The sequence below is a fragment of the Anopheles arabiensis genome, chromosome 2 (genome assembly GCF_016920715.1).
Source record: "Anopheles arabiensis isolate DONGOLA chromosome 2, AaraD3, whole genome shotgun sequence".
Taxonomy (NCBI): domain Eukaryota; kingdom Metazoa; phylum Arthropoda; class Insecta; order Diptera; family Culicidae; genus Anopheles; species Anopheles arabiensis.
In genome coordinates, this window is record NC_053517.1 from 107,407,615 (window position 1) to 107,432,185 (window position 24,571).

At 48.2% G+C, this 24,571-nt stretch overlaps 6 protein-coding genes and 1 long non-coding RNA gene across 8 annotated transcripts; 4 read left to right on the forward strand and 3 right to left on the reverse strand.

The window, feature by feature from the left end:
• The first annotated feature begins 608 nt into the window (after nucleotides 1-608).
• On the forward strand, nucleotides 609-3,871 carry LOC120897896. Its single transcript, XM_040303077.1, has 3 exons — nucleotides 609-2,202; nucleotides 2,267-3,514; nucleotides 3,589-3,871. Exons 1-3 carry the CDS (start codon nucleotides 2,155-2,157, stop codon nucleotides 3,790-3,792), a joined length of 1,500 nt encoding a protein of 499 aa, XP_040159011.1. The 5' UTR covers nucleotides 609-2,154; the 3' UTR covers nucleotides 3,793-3,871.
• A 1,929-nt stretch (nucleotides 3,872-5,800) lies between these two features.
• Nucleotides 5,801-6,846, reverse strand: LOC120894853. Of its 2 annotated transcripts, none has more exons than XR_005738249.1 (2): nucleotides 6,779-6,846; nucleotides 5,801-6,373 (listed from the first exon to the last, which is right to left on the reverse strand). It is a non-coding gene; the product is annotated as an uncharacterized LOC120894853 (long non-coding RNA). The 2 variants fall into 2 exon arrangements; XR_005738248.1 differs by having other exon boundaries at nucleotides 6,458-6,842.
• A 3,517-nt stretch (nucleotides 6,847-10,363) lies between these two features.
• LOC120894494 lies at nucleotides 10,364-12,437 on the reverse strand. The gene is made up of 3 exons (XM_040297114.1): nucleotides 12,143-12,437; nucleotides 10,778-12,067; nucleotides 10,364-10,702 (listed from the first exon to the last, which is right to left on the reverse strand). Exons 1-3 carry the CDS (start codon nucleotides 12,188-12,190, stop codon nucleotides 10,493-10,495), a joined length of 1,548 nt encoding a protein of 515 aa, XP_040153048.1. The 5' UTR covers nucleotides 12,191-12,437; the 3' UTR covers nucleotides 10,364-10,492.
• Nucleotides 12,438-12,755: 318 nt separating this feature from the next.
• Nucleotides 12,756-14,619, reverse strand: LOC120895096. Its single transcript, XM_040298126.1, has 3 exons — nucleotides 14,440-14,619; nucleotides 13,099-14,364; nucleotides 12,756-13,005 (listed from the first exon to the last, which is right to left on the reverse strand). The coding sequence occupies exons 1-3, from the start codon at nucleotides 14,482-14,484 to the stop codon at nucleotides 12,793-12,795; spliced, it is 1,524 nt and encodes a 507-aa protein (XP_040154060.1). The 5' UTR covers nucleotides 14,485-14,619; the 3' UTR covers nucleotides 12,756-12,792.
• A 458-nt stretch (nucleotides 14,620-15,077) lies between these two features.
• LOC120894795 lies at nucleotides 15,078-16,988 on the forward strand. The gene is made up of 3 exons (XM_040297619.1): nucleotides 15,078-15,261; nucleotides 15,341-16,612; nucleotides 16,694-16,988. Exons 1-3 carry the CDS (start codon nucleotides 15,112-15,114, stop codon nucleotides 16,898-16,900), a joined length of 1,629 nt encoding a protein of 542 aa, XP_040153553.1. The 5' UTR covers nucleotides 15,078-15,111; the 3' UTR covers nucleotides 16,901-16,988.
• Nucleotides 16,989-17,810: 822 nt separating this feature from the next.
• On the forward strand, nucleotides 17,811-19,727 carry LOC120894585. The gene is made up of 3 exons (XM_040297271.1): nucleotides 17,811-17,896; nucleotides 18,009-19,277; nucleotides 19,380-19,727. The coding sequence occupies exons 1-3, from the start codon at nucleotides 17,852-17,854 to the stop codon at nucleotides 19,587-19,589; spliced, it is 1,524 nt and encodes a 507-aa protein (XP_040153205.1). The 5' UTR covers nucleotides 17,811-17,851; the 3' UTR covers nucleotides 19,590-19,727.
• A 2,501-nt stretch (nucleotides 19,728-22,228) lies between these two features.
• LOC120895205 lies at nucleotides 22,229-24,546 on the forward strand. The gene is made up of 3 exons (XM_040298338.1): nucleotides 22,229-22,294; nucleotides 22,412-23,680; nucleotides 23,748-24,546. The coding sequence occupies exons 1-3, from the start codon at nucleotides 22,250-22,252 to the stop codon at nucleotides 23,955-23,957; spliced, it is 1,524 nt and encodes a 507-aa protein (XP_040154272.1). The 5' UTR covers nucleotides 22,229-22,249; the 3' UTR covers nucleotides 23,958-24,546.
• Nucleotides 24,547-24,571: the final 25 nt, after the last annotated feature.

Consider the following 24,571-nt stretch of genomic DNA (forward strand, 5'->3'; position numbering starts at 1 on the left):
GGACACGGTCAAAGTTTCAGACTTTGCATCGTTTCGCCGTGGTTTGCTTGGTGGAAAGCTTTAAAACAGTCAGCGAACTGCAGGGCAATATTGGGAAAAAGGCGTTTATATTTGAAGTAATTTTTAATTGATTTTAAGTTCACATACTTTTTTCTTCTAAAGAAGTTTAATCAAGCAACAAACTTAGTCCTTTTTTAAGAGTAATTTATTTGCAAATAAGAATCATGGTCAGCATTTGTTCGCAAATGATTTCACAGTGTGATGTGCTTTTGTACCGTTTTTCCATCGATTTGATTTCTAGCTTTTTGTCGCTCCTTCTCTCTTCCTCTCTCTCTCTCTCTCTCTCTCTCTCTCTCTCTCTCTCAATCTTTTATATGTTTGTGTATGCTATATCGTAGGTAGAAGTTTGGAAGCCCTTAAAAAAACCAACGATAATGTGTTGCACTTGCTGCACGGTGTCTGTGCATGTCTGTGCGCGAGATAGAAGCCATTGTTTGTCTGGATCGACCCAAACCCTTTGCAATCGTTAAGCCATACCATGTAGAGTGTGCATTGCTCGAATTTGTGTTGGTGAAAATTGAAATTGATTCCCTAAATGCGATTTTGGAGAAGTAGAAATTGAGCGATAAGTAACGAAGAGTTTGAGTACTGTCCACAATTTGAATCTACCTGTAGTGAGGAATTATTTCAATTATTTCAAATCGCATCGAAAAGGCGCTTAAAGGCTACGCTTTCAAATCATCACAATTCTTCCACGTATTAATTACAGACATCAGTCACAGGCTCATTTGATGTGTGCCTTGCTCACTCGAAACGAGACGCAAACAAGCTTCAAAACGCCGTCCAAACATCAAACGAAAGAGCGTCCCAAGAAGCAACAGCCGCAGATATGCAACACGCGTGGAGTATCGAGAAAAAGCCAAGCCAAAGCCATGTGTGCCCTGAACCACTCCACTCCACAGGGACGGACGGGGCTAAAAGATAACGAAGAAAAACGAGGTTAATAATGGTGTGCGGAGGAAATTAGCGAAGGTGATAAAGAAAGCTGGGCAGAAACAAATAAGAAAAAAAACACGACCGCATCTGCGACTGTTATGCTTTGCAAAAGATGAAGCATAAATAAATAATCGATAGCGGACCACCCAGCAAGCAACTCGGTTCGCCCGGTTGTGATGAGCTGTGTCGTCTGATGGGAATTCGATGGCCAGCGATACGGGAGCTGGTAGGTCAGCCCATCATCCGTGTTTTTTTTCGCCAATTTAATGCACGGACGGGCAAGAAAGAGGGACGTATAGCCCAAAGTTTCGACCTCTTTCGATGGTTCGGTGGTGAGTTGGTAGCGGCGGGGTGAGTTCAGGGTTTGTGGACGCTTTGGAAGTTTGTCTTGTAGTCGATCAAAATTGCATGTTGAATCACGATGGGGAAAGTTGAAACCGAGCGAGTGTTTTTTGCAAGAAGTGTGTAACCGTGGAAGCTGTCGCTTGACGGAGACCTGACCTTTCGTATTGATCTCTGTGCTGTTGCAAAGGGAGTTTCTTGGAATGTGCTACAGAAGAATTGGTTACTTGAACTGAGCGTTTAGATTAAATTGAGCAGGATTATGAGCGTCAAAAGGTGAAATTTTGTAGGGAGGATCTTGTAGAATTCTTGGGATATACCTAAGCAGAAAAGAGCACATTAAGCACCACATAGATGAGAAAAAGGGCGATTTTTAAGAATATTTATAATAATGTTATCGTTATCCAAGAGGTTCAACTAACTACAAACATAAAGATTGCTCTCCAAAGAGGCCCAAAGCGTCTGCTTAATAGGGTCACAAAAGGCATTGCATAAGGGCGAACGAACTAATTCAACAGTGAGGCAATCATACAACTCGGCCCGTGCCCGGCTGTATACACCTCAAAGGGCCAAAGTAGAGCTTTGCGTTTTGTTTGCTCAAAGCTGCAGATGCATTTAGGTGGCGTTTCAAAGTTTCTAAGTCGTTTGCATAGCTGTTGCTTACTTCTGTACAGATTGTTTTCCTCTCCTCTTTCTCTCTATCTTTGCGCCAGCAATCGACAATGGCCCAATCTGGGGGGAAAACTATTATAAAAGTGAGGACGATGACGGCGCCTGCCAGACTGTCATACAGCACGTCAACGAACGCTTGCAACGATGCCTGGAACTTGGTTGTCATCGCTGGGCGTGTTCTGCCTGCTGCTGGTAAAATAAAACGATTTCTTTTGCAGTATCTTAGGTGTCTACTTTAAACCTTATCCTTCTACAGTGCTTTGTGTCAGGTGAACCGCGTCCTGATTTCGCCCTCAACAGTACCCTCATCGGGACGGTGCGTGTGGCCGGAGCCATCGATTATACGCAGCTGGTCGTAGCCGATATCAATGCGAATCTGTACATCAATCTCAACTCCACCTATCCGGGGCTGTCCGCGCTGCTCAAGCTAACGCAGGAAGTAGGAGAAACTGCCTCCCGCCTGCTGTACAATGTGCTTACTCCACTCGAATCGCTTGCGCCCTCGCGAGACTCGCAAGACGTGCAGCTGTTTGACGAAGTGCTCAAAAACATTACCACCCTGCAAAAATTCGTATCAGTGCGACTCGTGGCAATAAGCACCACTATTGAGATGAAACTGAATGGCTTTCTTCCCTCGAAGTTGGAGGACGTGTTTGGGCGTGTCGTGCTTGGGCTGCAGGAGTTGGGCCTGGCGTTGGAGACCCTAAAGAGTGCCGTTACAGCAGTGCTTAGTGGAGGCAGCCAAGGGGAGTGTCCTCCAAAATCCGTCCGACCCAAGCTTGTCTATCGGGTGGTGTACGCCGTCCGTACACTTAGGGCTTACCTGCCCGCGGTGACGTACACACTGACGACCGTGGTCGAGAACATCGCGTTAGCCGATCGGTTCATTGTGCGGCTGTCGGAAGACACGAAACAAGTACAGGATCCGAACCAGTACGTCGATCTAGTGCGGGCCACTACCGGCATGGTATCCAGGGCAGTAGCTACCAGCATTGCCACAGTAACTGCTGAATACGGGAAGGTATCCGCCAAGCTACCGCAGTTTGCCAACCTTACCACGCTGATGGCATACGGACAGGTGAGCCAACTGATGAGCTCCTACAACGCCGTGCTGATGCAACTCGGCACCATTGATGCATCGTTCGATGCCTCCCTGGCGGACATTGCGGAGAAACTGCGGCTCGCACTGCAACCGGACGAAAGCACGCCGATGGTAGACAATGCGGAGGTAGTCGCGACACTGGTCACCACCCTAATCTCTAGCAGTCCGTACGGGCGCTTCTGTTTCTACAAATTCTCCGAGCTGCTGCTCGGACTGACCGACACCGGACTGCTCGGGGTGGAAGGCTGCATTAGTCGGGAGACGTTGCGGCTGCATCAGCTTAGTTACGCACTGCAGGAGCACGCCAGGCTGCTGCTGTTCGATCTGAAAGATCTGCCCACCGAGCTGGGCGAATGTAATCTGCTGCCAAACGCGAACCGACGTGCGGCGTGTGTTACGACGGTTAGTGAGAGAGCGAGAGCGAGTGAGTGCGGGCTGGAGTTGAATTTTAATGTCCATTAATGTCTTTATTTCAGGTGGTTGGTTTTTACACCAGTGTGGCGAAAAGTTTCCGAACCAAATTCAACAACCTGTACAGTACGGGATCGGCGGAAGCGGATGCAAGCAAACACCGTCTGGCGGCGTGCGTGAAGGTGCTACAGTTTAAGCTGGTGGATGGATCCTCGACCGACCTGAACGCTCAGATTCGGAAGTGCTCGATGGTGGGTCCAGTGGCATAGTTATAACACGCATGATGTGGGATGGTCCTCATTGTATGAAGAAAGCTGTTTAATAAAAGTAATAACATCTGAAACTGTACCTTTCTGTGCTCTGGTTCTCTAGTATTAAAGATCGAATGAAGACAAGGCAATCAACAAATCTATCCTAGACATTGTCAATCCAAACTTTTGTCGAGCTTGTTGTAGACATTCTTCAATTTCGACAATTTTGAAGCTAATCCAAGGCTTCACTCAAGAAGTGCAATGGGCTTAGAAACAGTTTGTTGCACTTCTTCGATCTGAAAAATTGATTTCATTCAATCACTGTAAAGTTTAAACGGAATTTACAATGTGTCAATTATTTCGCAACATTTGCGAAGACTTTTTTGTGTTCCGCAACCGTTCCGCTCTCCCGGGGGTCAAAACCACACAGTCACCGACAAAACAAACGCAGAGAAACAAACGCTGCACCGTATTGTTTACATAAAAACGTTTGGCTTGGAGCCTAACAGGCCAAAACAGCCGCTCAAAACAAATAAGAAACCAAACTGAGGTGACAGACAGAGTGTGTAATCGAGCCCTCGGCCGTCCATCGGGCATGCGGGGTAATCAATCTTCATTCGAAACGGATTTTTATGTGCGACGGAAAGACCACCGATCGGCGGATTGGGTTACATCGAGCGGTGTTACTGTGCTCGGGGAGGAGGGTTTTGGAATGAGCCCGAATGCAGCAAATCCAAATGGGTTGAGTCGTAAACGCGACAAAGCATCTTGACCTTGACCAGTCACTTGACGTGCACTGCGTACAGCGATCGGAAGAATCTTAAGAAGTCACAACCTAGAGCGGTCCGAGCTTCCGAATGCGTTTGAATGGTGATTTTTACTGCGCTTCCTTTCAAGGGGGGACACTACTGCACCCGAAAGTGGCAATGCTTGCTCGGGCCAGGAAATGTCACTACATAAAGTGGCAAAAGAGAAGGTCAACATGGCTGATATGTTGGTTTAATTGGAGGTTCGCTTGAAGATTCATTCGTTGTTAGTAAAGTGTTTTACCTTAAATCGATGTGTCTTGGTGTCTTTAGAACTGAAGTAGTTGTTCGAATTCCTCCCCGAAAACATTACATTGATTATTTTTCGTCTCAATTTTGCAAACAGACTGAGTCACACACATGCTTCTAAGTACTCATGTTTCAACAGCTGTTACAGTATCTGACGGTAGCATCGCGTCTGCGAAACAGTCTTGATAAGAACGCTTCTCACACAGCTAAAGAATATCGTACAATAAAGTATTGGTTTTTTCTAAAAATGACAGCTTTTTATTCATTAATAGTACTATTATTGGTTAAGGTAAGGGTTCTACTTTCAAGTAATGTCACAAATAGGGTTCTTACTCATCAAAAAATTCATTGAAGCTCTCTCGTGCAGGTCCAGTTCCAAATTTTGGTCTTCCAGTATCAGTCGCCGGCAGTGCACAAGTGATCTCTGCATCCAACCAAACAAGCGCGGTGGTGAAATCCGCCACAAATCACCTCGGTAACGTCTCGCTTGCTTCGAAATACACGAAACATCAAACGGTGTTGGTACAGCTGGCGACGATCGCTAACTTTACCGCGAGCGTCGATCAGTCGATCGTGATGCCTTTACTTGCACTAGCTGAGGCCACATCGGGCAATGTGAGCGAACTATTCAACGCCATTTGGGAAGGGATCGCTACAACACAGAGCTACGTAACGTATACACTTCCTGGCGATTTGAAGAAGCTGGAAATCGAGATCGATCACTACGTACCGGATCGATTGAAGGATGGGTTTGGTTGTGTTCAAAGAGGGCTAGATAGTTTGGGTGAAGCTTTGGAGTCACTGCAAAATGGCGTGTTAAATGCAGTTAGGGAAGCAGGGACGAATAGCATGTCGAATGTAGAGCTAAGGAAGTTTGTGAGCTTAAAAGTAGTTAATGACGTAGCGCGCAGCATTAGGGCGGTGAGTGTTTGCTTTCCATCGATTGTGGAAACAGTTAACAGTACGAGTGACAGGTTGAAAACAGCTGATCAGTTTATTATCGACACGAGCCGGTTGGTTGCAAAACTGAACGGCAGATTTAGCCAAAGATTGATGAACCGTGCGGCGAGTTTAAGAAGAGAATTTATTGAAGTAAATAAACGTTTTGTTCCCAAGTTGTAAACCTTTTTTAAAGCTTTTTTGTTCTAAAATAATTAAATCAACTCAACAATTAGTCAAAATGGAATAAATTAGCTGTAAAATAATACTAAAAAGATTAACCCAGCGTAATTAAACGATGAGCAAAATCGTTCGTGCCACTGGCTGGCTCTCGTTTTTTCGACGCGCTCCAGTATCGCGTATCGTTGTCGTGACTTTTCATTACAGCAGAAGAGACTGCGCGCGTCGCGTGTAATTACCAACCCGGCTCATTCACCTATGCCATATGCCATAAACTCTGCTAAAAGCTCACGTGCCCCGCTGGAGCGTTTAACCTCGAGCCGACCTGCAATAACCATGCGTCTCCATCGGACGTGCGACAGGCGTGACCTTGAGGCATCAACCTTGAAAAGAGACACCATCTCGCCTCGGTCTAAGCGGTGCTCCTGTGAAGAAAGCATCGTGAAACAAACAAAGAAAAACGAAAGCGTACAGGGCAACCGAAAAATCGAATGAAATTATCACTTTACACAGGTAACGAGCCGCATGCTGTGCATGCTCACGTGCAGCGCTGACGAGCTAACGGGCGTGTAAATGAGGATGGAAATTTCCTGCCTGTTGAGCAGCAGCAGTCTCCCTCCCACAGACGCGTCCCACCGATTATCGCTGATGTCGTCGAATTAAAACTAATTGTAGCAATCGAACGAACGAAACGAACGGGGGGAATAAAAACAACAAAGCCAAGCGCTACTACACAAGTGTGGTTATTTTTCGTTGTTCTTGGATGCGCTTTTGTGTGCAGCTTTTCGCTCATTTATCACCGATGCACTCATGAGCCATGCTTTACTTACCGAGTGCCGTTCTCTCTGCCTCTCTTTCTGTTGTTTTACGTTTGCAGTGAGTGTCGCGCTGCTCCGCGTCACCGGCTGACTGACACTAATGAGCCGGTGCATCATGACGAAGCCCGCGATATATAGTCGCCCGGTTTCGCGTGCAGCCCATCACTTGAATGGGGCCCGTAAAAATCATCATGTTTACACCGAATTGTACTCCCGTTCCTATCGTTTCTACTGTTGCCGAGGGCGGGCAGTCTGTGTGCGAGTGCTGATGATGGCCATCAACGCTAGCGACACGTGACCGATGGATCACACATTAGTTAAGAAGCCGGGAGGCAAGAGAGGAAGGTCAGTTGCAGTGCGAAGTGATGCATGTGAGAATGGTTCTGTTTTGTTCATTCATTCGGTTGCGATAATCAGCTTGAATCAGTCGTGGTTCGACAAATTTAGTTTGGGTTGGGCTGGGTATGACATTTCAAATTTTTTATTACTCTTTTCACTCGTTATTTTTTGGATGCCACACTGCTTCTGAGACATTTTACAAAGTTTATGGATAAATCTGGAAGAATTGTTCAAGATTTTTTGATGAACATATTCAATAAAAGCGTTTTTATACAACTTTAAGCTTGAATTTCGCCTAAATGTTGGCTGTACTCATTACATAAGCGTTGTTTAAGTTGGTAAATAACTCTTTTTGCTGATTGAATGTTAAAAACAGAGAATATCATTATATTTATCATAAATTGATCACTCAAAAAAATCATTTCCTATCGTAAGTTTAAACCAAAAATATAAAAAGCAGTAAAAGATGCACGCAAAAATGCTGTTTCTTCAAACACGACAGTAACTTCTCATTTGAAGTGGAGTTAGTCGCCCATATTTCATCATGATCAGATGATCTCACCAGCAGACACCGCCCAGATTATGAAATCGCTTCAAACACGAGTACCACAGAAGCCGCATTCGCCAATCCCGACCGATTTGCTGCTGCGTTTTGTGCGCGTTAATCAATGTCACGTCATGTTGAGTTAAAATCATGCCTGACTGGTTTGTCGCTTCTGCCTGGGCAGGGGAAAGAAGGAAGGGAAGAAGCTTTCCCGGTTGTGTCCGGATGAGCGGTGGCGCACAAGGCAACACCCTTCCCATCCCATCCCTCCAGCAACGTGTTGCATAGGCAGTTGGTGAGATGACGTTTATTAGGTTATGGCATCGCCGGTGTATCGTTTCGCGCTACGGCGACTACCCGTCAGTCAGTTTGCGCTTGCTCACCTGTCAGCGGAACAATTGCACGTGGCGCCTTAAAGGGGTGCGTTCATTCGTGCGTCAACCGGCTGTTCTACCTGCTTCCTGCTTTGTTGACCGGGTCCAGAATGGGAAGCAAATTGTACGACAGGTAAAGAGATTCAAGGTTGTGCCAACTAAGAGTGCAACAATTTGATATTTCTTTCTCAGCAAAGCAAACTCTCTATCTTTCAACGTTCAAATCATTCCCGTTACTTGCTCACGCCATAAAAGGAGCTCATCACACACACACACACACACACACACACACACACACACACACACACTCAGTCGGTGTTGATTTATTGCAACAGTAAGGGTGGTAATTTTTGGCCTCGTTACACATATATCCCCACCCAAGACGAAACGATGCCAAATCAACGCCTCTTGCCGGCTGATCGTACACAAGTGTCGCACGAGCCGAGGTTGCCCAGCGGTTAGAGTCACAAGCGTAAAATAATTCACCGTTTAATTAACTCATCTTTCACGTGTTGCTCTCCAACTCGGGCTGGTGCTCGGAAGGCTGTCGTCCCAATCATTTCCACCTTGCTGATGTGTACTAAATGGTGCAACTACTTCCACCGTGTATCCCGTGTCGTTGCCATTTTTTGACACTGTTTAATCCACACGATCATGCGCTTAGTAGCCTACCAATACATACACAGTGGGGGGAAAGATAGCATTTCCCCCTCTTGTACGGTGGTTTGATATCTGATTACGTACGTTTGGGTGAAAATAATATTTTAAATTTAAACATTTCCCAACATAATAACGTTAATAATAGTCGCCCGGTCTGGGCCACCTTTAGCGACGACGCATCGGCCGCCTGGCATCCTCCCAGGAGGAATCCAACCGCTGTCGTTGCGGAAGACACGAGGTTTCGGACCGTCGAACCTGCCTCGGAGGGAGGGTATTTATAGCGGGACCGATTCCCGCGTGCTGCGCTTGTGGGGTGTTTTTCCGGAGCGATCTCGAAGAGCGAGAAGGTGTGTGTGTGTGAGATAGAGAGAGAAAGAGAGATGGGACGCCGGATGGGGTCGATGTTTCGTAAAGACTCGTGGTGAACCGTTTTTCCAAATCGGGGGGATTCGGGGACCGCCGGTGAAAGGCTGCCGGGGTGAAAGGCAGATCACTGCCGACGACGGCTTCAAATGATTGTCTATTAATAATCTGTAAATCATATAAACGGTCGGCCTCGGCGAAACCAACTCGACGGTGGCAACGTTGCGGTTGTATCGGCTGAGCGCGACTTGCTATTCGATAGACAGACGCTCTTAAAACACGACCACGACCGCACAGAGCAACTGTCGGCTTGGATTGGCAATACTAAATGGATGCGACTCGAGGGGCGAGTCTGTCGGTGCGTGCGTGAACTTTACCAACCGGATGTGTGTAATAAAGATGAAACCAACTGTTGATTGGATGTGACCAATCACCAATCGAATTGAATTTGTGTACAGTTTGTAGGAAAACTGGACAAGTGGAAATGAGCTGGATCGCATTTTCAAGACTTTCATGTGCAATTTAGATGATTTTATTGACAGGATAGGTCAACATTTCATATCCAAACAACAAAACATCAAAAAGCAAAATAAAACAATGCAACTATTGAGTGAAATACGGCATTTTACCTTTCATATCCTGGTCACGGCACCACTAACCCGCAAAGCACCAAGGAAAGGAATGACAGGAATGAAAGTGTAGCAAAGTCATCCGACTGATTCTCATCGCGCTCATGCTGTCTCCACACTGGTTGTCTAACCAGTTTAATTTTGTTTATTTATACTCCGGCCTCGGCAAATCTGTTTACCAACCAACGCTGTCTTACCACGATCGGGCGATGATCGTGTGTGGAATCGCGAAGAAAGTTGCACAGTTTGCACCTGACGTTCTTTCCCATTTTGATGCAAAATGTTGCTGTGTTACACACACACACACACACACATCCCACGACAAAGGTAGGCCGGAATCAATCACAGCAATCAACGAACTCCTAAGTAGCCTGAAGCATGTTGACGGAAGCGTCCTACTCACATTACTACCACGCGGCAATCGCATCAGGTCGCGCTGAAAATAGCGCACCGCACTGGGGCGGCTGTGGCTTAAAATAAATGATTTTTATTTTTAAACCGATTGGATCATTTTCATGTCCAAAGTGCATCATTATGGAAGTTTGCTGCTAGTAGCTGATGAATAGCTCTGCCGTTATCGTTAGGTTAGGAGGGAGCTGCGAACGTTGCTACCACAGAGAGCTAGGAATTCGTCATACAATGCAGGAGAGCAAGAGAGAGAGAAAGAGAGCGTGTTTAATTTGAGAATTTATATTTCACCATGACTATCAACATTCGGAAGAAATTGTGAACGGTCTGATAACGTGTGCCGCTTTATTTCCAAAACCAACTCTTGTCTAAGGGTACCGTCGGGGTGCTCATCTCATTGGGTGAGGCGCTAGTCGTCCGCTGTGGGGCCCGTCAAGGCACAGGCCCGGATGCTGTTGATCAGATCCGTTTCGGTAAACTCAACCAGATTCACCTTGGCCAGCTCGTTGCAGATCAGGAACCGATTCGCGCTTGCGGCCGCTTCCGTTTCGATCAGCTCGAACAGGTACTGCATCTTGAGGTCAAAGTTCGCCACCACCTCAGCGTAGAAGCCGGAAAGCTGTTGGTGAAAGATGGAAGATTCGAAGGGAACGAACGGTCAATAAACGATGCTATGAAATAAGGCCTAACCTACCGCTTGAACGCATTCGTTCAGGTTGTCCGGTGTCGTGAGTGAGTCGCAGATGCTCAGCTCATTGAACAAGTCTTCGTAGTCCGGCGGCAGTAGAATCCTCACTGTGGCTAGCGTGTCCTGCAGATATTCCAGCCGTGTGATCTCCTTGTCCACACAGAGCGCCGAGTTGTCCGAGAGCGAGGTTAGGAAACCGAACACCAGGCCCATGTACTTGTTGAAACAGAACTGCGCATACTTGCCATTCTCGATCACGGTCAGGATGAGACTGTCGAGCAGGGGGGAGGACACGTTCGTCGTTGCATTGCCAGCGGACAGAGCGTTCGCGATGGTATTGAGAAGCGTCTGAAGCTGATCGTCCATCGCTGTGTAGCGCTTAGTTTGCGTTTTGTTGAACACTTCCCGGAAGCTGGACAGCGCCCCGGTTACGTTGCTGAATGCAGGCGCGGCACTTATGTGCGTCAGATTCTGGATGTCGGCTGCGACGCCACTGTACTCGAGGGCGTAACTGTCAACTCCCGCTTTCACATCGATCGCCAGCGCATCCGTTACGTTCTTTACGGACGCCAACACCGTCCCGGACACGTCGGCCGACTGGTTCGACGCTTTCTGCACCAGCAGCAGATAGTCATCGGCCAGGTTAATGTTCTCGAGCGTGCTATCGATCGTGTACTTAATAACAGGCAGGTACGCCTTCAGCTGGTTGATCGAGAACACGACTTCGTAAATGAATGCGGGTTTGACGTACTGCTTCACGAGCGCCTCGGTCAGCTCGGTCACACCGCCGGCTTGCGTGCCGGCCGTGTCCAGTGCCAGCCGGAGGGTTTGCAGTTTCGCCGTCAGGTCGTTCAGCCCGAGCACGATGCGGCGGAAGCCGTCGCTAAACTGTTTCGGTATGTAGTCGAGCCCTTCGCTGGCGAAGTGCGTCTTGAACACGGCCTTAATGTCCGCGATCGCTATCGGTAGCTTGGTGCTGATCGCTTCCTTGGTAGTGTTGATGTTCGTGAACATGGTCGCGAACGCGTCGGACATATTGCCGGACACGTCCGACACCAGGGCGGTCACGTTCGGGACGAGGTCGCTACCGATCGTCACCAGGTCGGTGGCAACGCGCACCGTAATGTTGGCCAGCTCCTGCAGCCCCTTGTAGTTGGCTTCTACCATGTACGGGGTGTTATCGTCCGCCGCCAGCAGTACGGTTTGCGCATTCTGTGCTGCAGTGGACACCTTCCCACTGCTCTTGATCGGTAGCTTGATGCCAAAGTCAGGCTTTGCGTGAGCGGACGGCAGGAGCTACGGGAGGAGAGGAATGCGATGGCAAAGCTTCAGTAAATGCGGGTTGGAGTTTTCAGGTTGAGCGGTATCTACCTGCGAGAGACTCTGCACGCACAGCACAAACACCAGTAGGCGCATCATTGCGAAGGACCACTTTCGGCTTTTCTACGAGTGGTCCAATGTCACCACCAACTACAACTAGAACTTCCAAGGTAATCGGAGGTATCGGGCACGAAATCTTTCACCGTTCCCAACAGGGGTAGACTGTGTGTGCTGCGTACGTGGTTACTGCTGCTGATCCAGCTGCAATAGAGCGGCACACAGTGCGGTGTTGTGTATGTCTGTACAATCGGTGGTTTCAGCGGCAGCTGTGCAAACAGTCACCAGACCAGATCTGCAGAGTGTCGAGAGTTCGGCGGGTGAACAGTTTGTGGTGCAGATTTTTCCACTGTTGCCAGTGCTCCACGCGCGTCTGTCCGATGCGAATCGCCTCGGCGACAAGATGCCCTGGAGCCGTAGTTTCGGTGGATGTGATGTGAAGTAAGGGCCAGACCATTCTGGCGAATCTGCTTCAATGCTTCAGGATCCAAACAGGTAGTACTACCTCGCTAAAGTAATATCAATATTCATTATTGAAGGACTTCAAGGTAGGAGACAGGGAGCATAAACAACGACAATCTTAAACTTGCACAACCAAAGCTTGCTTTATTGACTTTGTTCGTGCTACACATTCCACCCAACGCTCATTCCTCGTTGCCGTTCGGTCCCTCTTCAGCACAAGTGGTGATCTTTTCCAGCAGCAACGGCAGATCCGACTCGCCGAGCGAAGACTGTGAGAGGCGCAGGCAAATCTTCAATCGGCTGCCGCTCGCTGCAATCTCGCGCGCGATCGTATCGTACCCAAGAGCAAACATGTCGCCAAACGCTGCCTCCAGTTTTTTGTAGATACCGGCCAGCTAGGGTGGGAAAGAAAATGGGTCGAAAATGTTAGCAAATCGCACGAAAATGAACAGTGCAGTCACAAAAGAGCAGAGAGAAGCTCCACTCACCGAGGTAATGCACTCGTCCAGGTTGGCCTGATCGCTGATGCCATTGCACACGGTCAGATCGCCGGCAATGTCCTCGTAGTCGTAGAACAGCACGTCCAGCATCAGCTCGATCGTGGTGCGGAAGTACTCCAGCCGCGTCACCTCCTTGTCGACGCACTCGCGCGCATCGATGCTGACCGTGTCGAGCATGGAGAAGAAAAAGTCCTTGTACTTGTAGAAACAGTACTGCGAGTACTCGGCGTTCGCGATGAGCGTCACGATCAGCGCGTTCACTACGTAGCTGTCCTGGATGATGAACAGTGGGGCCGCCACCGCGTACACATTGATCACCGAGTCCTTCAGGCTGCCCAGCACGGTGTCCACGGACGGGGTTTTGTTCCGCAGGTCGGCTAGGTTGGCAGCGTAATCGCCCAGCAGCGTGAGTATCGCGCTCCCGTTGGCAGCCGCAGCGACGTTGGTGAGGGAGGAAAAGTTGCCCTGCAGCGACGATAGATCGGTTCCGATGCTTGTGGTCGTGTTGGTGATGGCGCTGCCAATCGCCTGTATGATGCCATCCAGATCCGCCGCAATGCTCGACTTTTCGCCCAGCGTAAGGGCCACCTTGTTTGCCAGATCGAGCATGTACTGGTCGGCGATGGCAATGCCCTCGATCGTACTGTCCACGGTGTACTTCAGCACAGGTACGGTGGCTCTCAGCAGGTGCAGCCCCTTCACCAGGTCCGTTATCAACGAGTTGCGCATGTAGGTAGAGACGATCGCCGATGTGAGGGTGCCATTCACGCCGACTGCAGCCTGCGCATTGCGTGCCCCCTGCTGCAGGCCGATGAGCGTAACATTCAGTGCGGACAGCGCTTTGCCGATGTGCTGGAAACTGTCCTCAAACTTCTCGATCAGTGGCTTGCCGATCAGCACGATCAGCGGGGTGGTGATATTCGGCATACGATCCGTCACGTACGAGCTCGCATTGGCAACGGCGGCCAGTGCCGCCCCGAACACGGTGTCCACATCGCCGCTGGAATTGCTGGCGAGCGCATTAATGCTGCTGATGACGGTGGTTCCCAGCGGCTGAAAGTCGTTCGCCACCGTCTGCACCGCTCTGAACACTTGGTTCAGTAGCGTCAGGTTGTAGCGGATGGTAAAGCTGAGCGTGGCATTGTTCACCACGGAGATGGCAGCGTTCGCTTCGGAGGCGGCGAGCCCAACCCGGGACGTGCCACGGACGGGTGCGCTCAGCGCAAACTCTGGTCGTGGCTCTGCGGCGATGCACTGCACATTGGAGTGCAGGATAGAGGGATTGTAGTTATCGTATCACCGGTTCTTCGACAGTTCTTCCTTACTTACCTGCAGTAGTGACAGCACGATCAATGCTGCTATTGTAACTCCCATCTTACGCTCGCTCGTCTTACGTCTAGTGTCTGTAGCTAGGGATGCGCTAGTTTGAAATATGCCAAATGACTACGTCTCGGAATCGACGTTCAATGCCACCGACAGTGGTGAGGTACAGTTCTTGGAACGAAGGGGCAACCGTTGCTCCAGTCGTGCGAACACATGCGCAAACCAGCTGTGCACACGATGCGCAGTTTGTGGAGGCGATAGTCCTGGAATTGGGCTTGGATTTCAGAGAATGCACAGAAACATACGACCCCCCACCCTGTGCGAAGGTGTGCCGCATTGATGTATGCATGGATGGATGGATCGCTAGTTCAAGCTGATTTCGATGCAAAGACAATGAGCTCGCTGGGAGATAAATGTGTCTAAATATAGGCTACAGTGTACATCCGTTTTTTTTTTAAGTTATTTGCATTAGACAGTTAGAATTTACTGAAAGTGGGCAAAATTGTAGTAGCGAAGGATAGCAGCTAGAGTCACCCAAGAGTGGTCAGAGAAGTGATTGAATCTTCCCCATCCAAAACCATCTCTTTGGAGCTCCGTTTGGTTCAACTCTCAGCCCGCTCTAATACGGACAATATTTGAACAGGTGCCGCAGGGCTCGTGAAAGCCTACCGTTTTGAAATGGCAGGCTGTCTTCACGCAACCAGAAGCTCAGTAACACACAGAGAACGGACGTTGGGTACAGAGAGTGAGCGAGTTTTGCTCCACAAGCACACAAACAAAAAACGGAGTATGGATCGTACCGCTCTGTTGGTAGTACTTTTCCTGCAGGTACGAAACGATCCGCCGCATCTTTTTAATGACCTGATGAGACATTTTTCCTGCACATCACCCTTTTCACTGCCCCCAGGTATCGCTGACCTTCGCCAGCCCGGACTATGGAATACCGAATGCCGTCTACGGCACGGCCCGGCTACTGACCAGCGTGTCCGACGCAGCCAGCTATCTAGACACACTGGCGGCACCACAGCTCGTACCGGCGAACATCACGCAAACCACCTTCAATCTGTCGAACGTGGTGCAGCTCCTCCAGCAGACGGGCAGTGCCATAGCGCAAGACGGCAACAGTGTGGCGAGCGCGATCACCAACCTCACCCAAAGCACATCGGGCGATCCGGCAGCACTGTTCGACGCTGCCAACCGGACCATCCAGAGCGCGCTGGATCACATCACGCAGCTGCTTCCCTCGGTTAACTCCAACCTGTCCGCTCTGATCGGTGCCAGCGTACCGGACCAGCTAACCGATGGCTTCGGGCGGATAGAGCTACGACTGATCACGCTGCGCACCCAGCTGGGTACGCTCAAGTCTGCGATTCTTGCAGCGATCGCAGCAGCCGGCACTACCACGCCCATCCCGACGGACATACTGGCGAAGTACATAACACTGAGGAAAGTGTACGACGTGGTGGAGTCCGCTCGGAAGCTTCGTGCCTTTCTACCGGTGCTGCGCTACACGCTCAACACCTCGATCGAGGACATGGTGGAGGCCGACCAGTATCTGGCTCAGTACACCGGCATGCTGGCGTCGCTCGACAGCTTGGTAGCGACCGTACTGCAGCCGCTCTCCGCAGCCAAGGAGGGTTACTACTCGGCACTGAAGGGTGGTGTCCGCGATTTTGCCGCTTCCTACGCACTCGTGGAAGAGTCTACGCTCCTGCTGGCGGTGTACAATGTGACGGGGCTGGGAACGTTGATAGACACCATGCTGGGGAAGTTTAACACCCCACTGGCAAACGTTACACAGGATGTTGCAGCCGTGGCCTTACAGCTGCAGAACTATCTGGACGCGGTCAAGGGTATGGTGGGGATCAGTGACCCCCAGGTCATCTCCGTCACCGAGAGCAAGCTGACCGTGGCCCTGATCCACACGCTGATCGATAGTGGCCCGTACTCGCGCTACTGCTTCAACAAGTACAAGGATCAGGTCACCGATCTGCTCAACTATCTGCTGGAGGAGTCCTCGATATGCATCGACCGGGAGATACCGCGCCTGGGCAACCTCGGCCCAGCCGTGCAGAGCGTCCTCGATGTCAGTGCGTACGACTTTGAGGACATTAACGATTGGCTTACGATCTGTGACGGGCTGCAGGAACCGGCCAATCAGAACCTGTGCGTCACGACGGTTAGTGAGCTGTTCTTCTAGCTTGTACTTGAGCGTCTTAACAGCCTCTCATTCGCTATGCTTTCCTCCTCTTCCGAACAGATTACCCAAGCGTACACCAGGCTGGGAGATGACTTTGCCGACAAGTATGCACTGCTGTACGACCTGACGACTACCGAGGTGAACGCGAGCAAACAGCGGGTGAAAATCTGCATTGACCTGTCGAGACGATGGCTCGCCGACGGCTACATTCCGAACCTGCAGACCGGCATCGAGCAGTGCGCTCTGAACGGCCCAACTGCGGTCTAGAAGTCGACACGATACGCGTCAATAAATCGCAATCGAAAGCAGAATTTTGAATTTACTTGTTGTTTTCGTTTTCTTTTTTGTTGTTGCTGAAATGTTAAATACAGACTGACAGTTTTTTTTGAAGCAAAAGATAAGCCTTTTTTTTTAAACAATTTTAGACATTCGAGCATACCCCGAAATATTAATGCGTTTGGCTGTGTGTGTGCGCGCATGCAGGCTATGCGAGTGTATTGGTGCAAAAGCATCCCCAAGTTGATCGTGAGCTCCATCACTGCGTGGATTGCCGAACAGCTAGGCATATTTGTACAGCAGGATCCGGCAGGCCATCTTTTTTTTGGCACTCCACTCATCTGTTTGCTGTGTCTGCTCCCTGGGTCCCGCTCGAACGGGACGTGGCAAAATGCTGCGCGGGCAAGATGCAGTGTGCCCGCTGGAAAATGAATAGTTAAGAAGAAATTAAAATTTAAATAAAAATAAATATAACAGCACATTCAAAATCTTAGAAAACTATGATTTGATGATTTTAATGATGAACAGAAAATTATGGCCGAAATGGAAATAGATTCATTTTATTTTTTAGATTTGTTTCACATTAACTGTTATTTGTCGTTTTCATTGTTTAAGAAGCGCATAATTAATTACACAATGTTTGTAAAACTGTTCTAATTGTCATGAAAAACGGTTCATGGCGGTAAAGTTACATCCAGCATAGACAAGGACAAAACATAGTAGCTTCATTTACATTTCCAAACCACAGGGGTTATTATAATTTCACGCGAACGGGTCTCAGATTGGGGCTGTTTAAACAGCTGCGTGCTGTGCCAAAACCGGCAAACGGGTCGCAAGGGCCAGTGCCGATGATACATACCACAATCGACGTATATAAAAGCGGTATCTACCCAAGACGCAATCAGTTTCTTGTCCTCCTGCATAGCAGAGAACGTCCACGAAATGAATCGACTACTGCTAGCGTTCGGGCTCGTCTGCTTACTGCAGGTAAGTACTGGTTACCACCACACCCAGGATCAACTCAAAAGCACCCCAACACTCTTCTGGAAAAATTCAACCCGTACCATAATGCGTTTGTTACACGCCTTCCCACACACAGGGACTCTCTGCTGAGCCGAGACCAGAGTTTGCGTTGAACGGTACCGTCCCAGCAAGCGTTCGCATTACGGCGGTGAAAACCGATGCTAATGTCACTGCGACAGCCATCAAGGCGCTTACCGTGACCAATGTTACCTCCGGATTTGCGGGGCTAGTCGGTACAAAGACTCAGATTGAAAAAGTCATCACGCAGTTCGATACAAAGGCTCAGTCCATCCTTGCCGCATACGATACGCTGCTGGCTGCTAACGATGGCAACGTCGCTACACAGTTCAACGCCTTCGTCACCACCATCAATGCAACGATAACTTATATCGCGACCGACGCCAGCAACGTTACGGCCGAGCTGGGCGTGTTCAACTACACCGGTATCTCGGATGAGCTGACGGACGCGTTCGAGCGCATCCTTACCGGTTTGACCGATCTGAGAGCGAAGACCGTCACTGTGCAGACGGGTATCCAGGCCGCAGTTAACAGCGCATCATCGGCGACAATCAGTGCGGACATTCTGCGCCAGTTCGTGCCACTGCGCACCATGTACGATCTGCTGCGCGCGGCCAGCAACCTGCGTGCCTACCTGCCGCTGGTGCAGTATATTCTGACCACCACGATCGAGAACATCGCGGAGGCGGACAGTTACTTGATGAATCTGAAGTCACTTCTGTCGACGGGCGTTTCGTCAGAAGCGAGCAAATACGGTGTTGATATCGAGAAGGTTACCAGCGAAATTGAAGCGCAGCTTGCAGCGGATTTTGCTGGCGAGGCCGGCACTGCTAATGCCACTTACTATACTGTGAATCAGTATTCAAACATTAACAGAGCCGCAAACCATAGCGATCTAATGAGTACACTCAGCACGCTGAACACTCTGTTCACCACCACCACACTGGCGGGCAAAACGGCCACTCTCGGTTCGGCATTTGATAAAATTAACACATCACTGACCACCCTCGTCAGTCAGCTGCAGAACTCAACCGATGTGCTTACGAATCCGCTCGTCAAGGAGCTGGTTGACACGCTGATGGGTAATGACGAGTACGGTCGCTACTGCTACCACAAGTACAAGGATCTGGTTCAGGGTCTGTTTGGACAGTCTTTCGATTCGGCCTGGCAGTGTGTGGACAAGGAGTACGAGCGTCTCGAATACTTGAAGGTCACGCTTGCGTTCATCGTCGACATCCTGGCTTTCGATTACGAAGATATCCCAGTGCAAGCCGAAGTGTGCAATACACTTACTTCTGACGACAATCTGAATAGCTGCGTGTTAGCGGTGAGTACCAGGAGTTAGATATGAACCGTTATGCGGTAAACTTTACTGACTTTTCATGTTATTTCTCTCTTTATTTGTCACTCCCTCTCTTTCTCTATCTAGCTTACCAAATACTACAAGGACCTGTTCGTAGCCACTGCCGATAAGGTAACCCAAGTGTTCCAGTTCGCCACGGATGAGGCCGCAGCCAGCGAGAACCGTATCCTAATCTGCTTCCAGCTGGTCAACATTGAAGGATCCGTCACGGCAGTGGAGGAGATCAGCGCTGATCTAGCCACCTGCTCCATCAGTGGCCCACGCGGCTCGGATTAAATAACAAAATCCAGAAAAATAATGTAATCTACCAGTACGCCTCGGTAAGGAAAGGTTGCCAGAGAAATAGTTTCAATAAACGCAACGACCCTAGCTGCGCAAGGCTTTATCGTAGCTAGGAAAAAATCTAAATCTCAACGTGCAATGGTAGTTTTGCTGTCTTTCCTTCTCTTCTGGCTCGCTCGTCGTGTGGCAGATCTTGACAATATGTCCTCATTGTCATAGAATTGCCGGCAGCTCAGTTTCATTATGTCAGACTGTAACCATCGGCATTAAAGCCTAACCTGCTTCGAAGCTATTTACGGCTCATAGTCAAGCGCTAGGTCTGAACACACCGTAGCAAATATGGAGCCCGAGGAATACCAAGGTCAACAGCGTTCTGAGCATTTCTAATGAGCCATCCGTTGACTTATCCCAGTGCATCTGTGGTGAAGTCCTTCGTAGGGTTGGAATAATTCTTGGTCAATGCGTTTGCTTACCGTGAAGGCATGATCATGATAACCAATCTATCTACACTCTTCGCCTATACTGGAAATTAATGCCATCAACTGCTACATCACTGCATAAACACAGCCTTTTGCGGGTGTTGATGTGTGTTGTTTTTTCATTACATACCTGCTCAGCTGCATAGCATAGCATAGCATAATTGCATTCCAAGGCGGTGTTGAAGAGATAGACCTTGAGGACGCAGATTCACGTGAGATCTGAATACAACTGAAGTGCACGTTTACGTCCGCTCGATCCTGTTAATAGTGGTCGTGGAACACATAGATTAGTGCTTTGTAGGTAAGGCGATGTGCTGCACGCTCATTCATCACACGTACGACCATATTGGATGCTTTGGAATAAATCTGTATTGTTAGATCGTTTGTTGGTTTTACCTTTAATCCAAATCCGGCTTAGCAGTTATCGACGACACTTGTTGCAAGAGATGTAAATATGAAGTACATAAGATGAGTGAGGACCTTCGGCATGATTCGGTCGTTTGGTCCTCCTGAGTAATCTGCGTGAACATCTCCAGTTAACATTAACTCCGGTTGATTTTCTGCATCTCGATCACATGGAGGATATTTTCTGTCACTTTATCACTGCCAATTACACTACAGCTTTGCGCAGATCACACGAAGTAATCTTATCCATCATATGTATACTCAGAAGCTAAAGCAAGAGAGAAGCAATTAACCTTACGACGTATAACTCCCCCGTGCGTTCTGATCTTCAATGACGATCCTCACCGTGGTGCTGTGTCGAGAGAGTGATCGTACTCCGTCTTCAGCTGCCTGTAGAAGAGCTCCTTCTCATCGCCGGTATTTCCAAAGTGCGATAGACCGTAGATCTGGTAAATCGTATATTGGATATCATTTATTATTCTGCTTGTCATAAAATAGTATTCGTACAAATGTTAACAAGCAACAGAAACGCCTGGCATGCTGTACACACGTGCTAAAGTTTGAGATTGGAACAGTAGCTAAACCACTTGATTCAACAAAATCCGCCGTATGTGTGTGGCGCTATATTCTACTTGTTGGTGTAAACCCTTATTTTTTGTGTCTGTCAAAAGCATGCATTCTTTAGGGCGGATCGCATCGCACGGAGACAAATGAAATGGACGGAAATTGTTATTGAAGTACGATCGTTAATTCACGCAACTTTAACATTACCGTCAGCAAGAAAATGGCTCGTTTAGGACGATGGTGCTGTAGGATCTGAAGTAGCGACGTTTATCGTCTTGAGAAGTAAAATATAGATAATTTTAGTAAACTAAACTAAACTAAACTATGTTGAATAGTGTACACAAATAAAATAGTAACTGACTCCCGAAGAAACAACAAGGAAAGATTGGCGACATTCATTGTACCATTGTACACACTTCTCAAAACCAATTAGAAACCAAATAGCCCCAAAAAATGTTTTACCTTTTTGCGTTACTACAGAGCCATCTAAAACTATTTCCTGTCTTTCAACACATGGTTTTGTCCCCTGAACTCAACTTGCGATGGTTATTCTCAATACAATTGGATGGAACCTAAACCTAATATCTTACCAGACGTTTAGTGACAAAGGAATGACATTTGGCCCACCTGTTGCGTGGTAAACTTTAGTCGCTCCATCCAACCTTAACTTTTACTATTTCGGGTCAATAGGGATCGATAAATTTTCCTCAAATCTTCCGTCTAAAATGCAATAGCACAGGATTTCCTCTGATTTCTATAAGATCCAATGTAGTCCCATTCTTGACAGTGTCGGCAGTGCTAATGTGAGCGTTAATGGTTGAACAATTCATCTGTTACTGGTACTTTTAACTTTTCCTCCAGAATCTCAGCAAAAAAGTACTTTAGGAGTGGATATTTTAAACATGTTTAGAAAACAGCTCCAAAACACAAGTATTCCTATGTGTTCTATAAGTGGGCCACTTATTGCACCTGAGGAACGAGTAACGAAGATAGGGATGAAATAAGAAGTTTTACTGTATAGAAAGTTATGGCGCTCGATGGAAGTTTAAACAGCTGCATGTTGTGCCAAAAAATATTTTCCTCGATCGTGTGCCCGAAAGGGTGATAGCAATGGTACAAAACACATTCAACCTATATAAAAGCGGTATCTACCCAAGACGCAATCAGTTTCTTGTCTTCTCCTGCTTAGCGGAGGACGTCTACGAAATGAATCGACTACTGCTAGCGTTCGGACTCGTCTGCTTACTGCAGGTAAGTACTGGTTGCCATGATGCGGTTTTTAAACGCCTTCCCACAACACATCAACTCTCCTTTGAAAAAATTCAACCCGTACCAAAATGCATTTGTTATACGCCTTCCCACACATAGGGACTCTCTGCTGAGCCGAGACCAGAGTTTGCGTTGAACGGCACCGTCCCAGCAAGCATCCGCATTACGGCGGTGAAAAACGATGCTAATGTCACTGCGACTGCCATCAAGGCGCTCAACGTGACCACTGTTAACTCCGCATATCCAGGGCTAGTCGGCACAAAGACTCAGATTGAAAAAGTCATCACCGACTTCGATACAAAGGCGCAGGCCATCCTTGCCGCCTACGATACGCTGCTGGCTGCTAACGATGGCAACGTCTCTGGACAGTTTGACGCCTTCGTCACCACCATCAATGCAACGATAACGTATATCTCGACCGATGCCAGCAACGTTACGGCCGAGCTGGGCGTGTTCAACTACACTGGCATCTCGGATGAGCTGACGGACGCTTTCGAGCGCATCCTTACCGGATTGACCGATCTGAGAGCGAAGACCGTCACTGTGCAGACAGGTATCCAGGCCGCAGTTAACAGTGCAGGATCGGCGACAGTCAGTGCGGACATTCTGCGCCAGTTCGTGCCACTGCGCACCATGTACGATCTGCTGCGCGCGGCCAGCAACCTGCGTGCCTATCTGCCGCTGGTGCAGTACATTCTGACCACCACGATCGAGAACATCGCGGAAGCGGACAAGTACTTGATGGAACTGAATACCCTTCTGTCGACGGGTGTGTCGACGGAAACTGGCAGGTACGCAGAAGATATTCAAAGGATTGCGAATGAAACTATTAACCAAGTGGTAGACGGTTTTGCCGGTGAGAACATTAGTACTGAAGCAGCCTTCAATGAGGTTTTGTTATCGCCGAATATTGGGAGTGCCCCAAGACATTCGGATCTGATTGCTGCAGCAACTAACCTGAGTGCATTATTCACCAACGCCACGCTGATGCAACAAACGAACGCAATGATTGCCGCATTTATCAAAATTAGCACATCATTGACCTCGCGCATTGCTACACTGCAAGCAGGTTTCAATGTGCTTGACTTTCCACTCTTCAAGCAGCTCGTGGACACGCTGATGGGTAATGACGAGTACGGTCGCTACTGCTATCAGAAGTACAAGGAGCTGGGAAAGGGAATTTTTGGCCAGGCTTTCGATTCGGCCTGGCAGTGTGTGGACAACGAGTATGCGCGTCTCGAATACTTGAAGATCACCCTGGGGTTTATGATTGAAATACTGGCTTTCGATTACGAGGATGTGATAGAACAAGTAAAAGTATGTGATAATCTTACCAGTGGGGATAATCTGAACAATTGCGTCTCACAGGTGAGTACTAGAACTATGGCGTACATAGGTTAGCTGCTTTCATATCGTCGTTTTTTATCTCCTCTAGCTCGCCAACTTTTATACGAATCTGTTTCCCCAAACTGCCAATAAGATTTCCACCATGTATCAACTCGCTACAGATGAGGCCACAGCCAGCGAGAACCGTATCCTTATATGCATCGAGCTAGTTTACATTCAAGGAACTGTCCTTGAGCCGCAGAAAATCTCCGACAATCTGGCAATCTGTAGCCGAGACGGCCCAAAGGGTTCGGATTAAGTAAAGCCAAGAGAAAACATACCTTGTTATGCTACAAGCATATCATAGAAAGAAAATGATGCCAGAGAAATAGTGCAAATAAACGCAACGACGCTAGCTGAGCACGGCTTTATCATAGTTAAGAAAAAATCTCAACTTGCAACTTGTTGATGATGTTGTCGTAGATCTACCAGCAGTTCAATTTCATAGTTGCAGAACCTCGACTATGCACAATACAGCCTTACCTGCTTCGAGGTTGTTTACGCCTCGTAGATCAGGAATAATACTTTGGTAATACGTCTCTAATTTTCGTTACTTACTCCCTTATCTGAAAACATGATCATTTACAGTTATCAACACTCTTCAACAAAACAAGAAATTAATGCCATCAACTGATGCATGTTTTATTTTTTCCTTACATACCTTCTCTGTTGGCTTTTCGAAGATATATCGTGAATGATAGCATGCTTGCATTGTAACGCAATGTTGAAGTGATAAACTTGAATGACGTCTGAGATCTGACTACAACTTTACTACACGTAAATCTTTTTAACACATGGAATGGTATGCAATAAGGTCGGAAATAGGGTCTGAAATAAGTTGTAACGTTTGTTGGCTTTACCTCCAGTAAATTC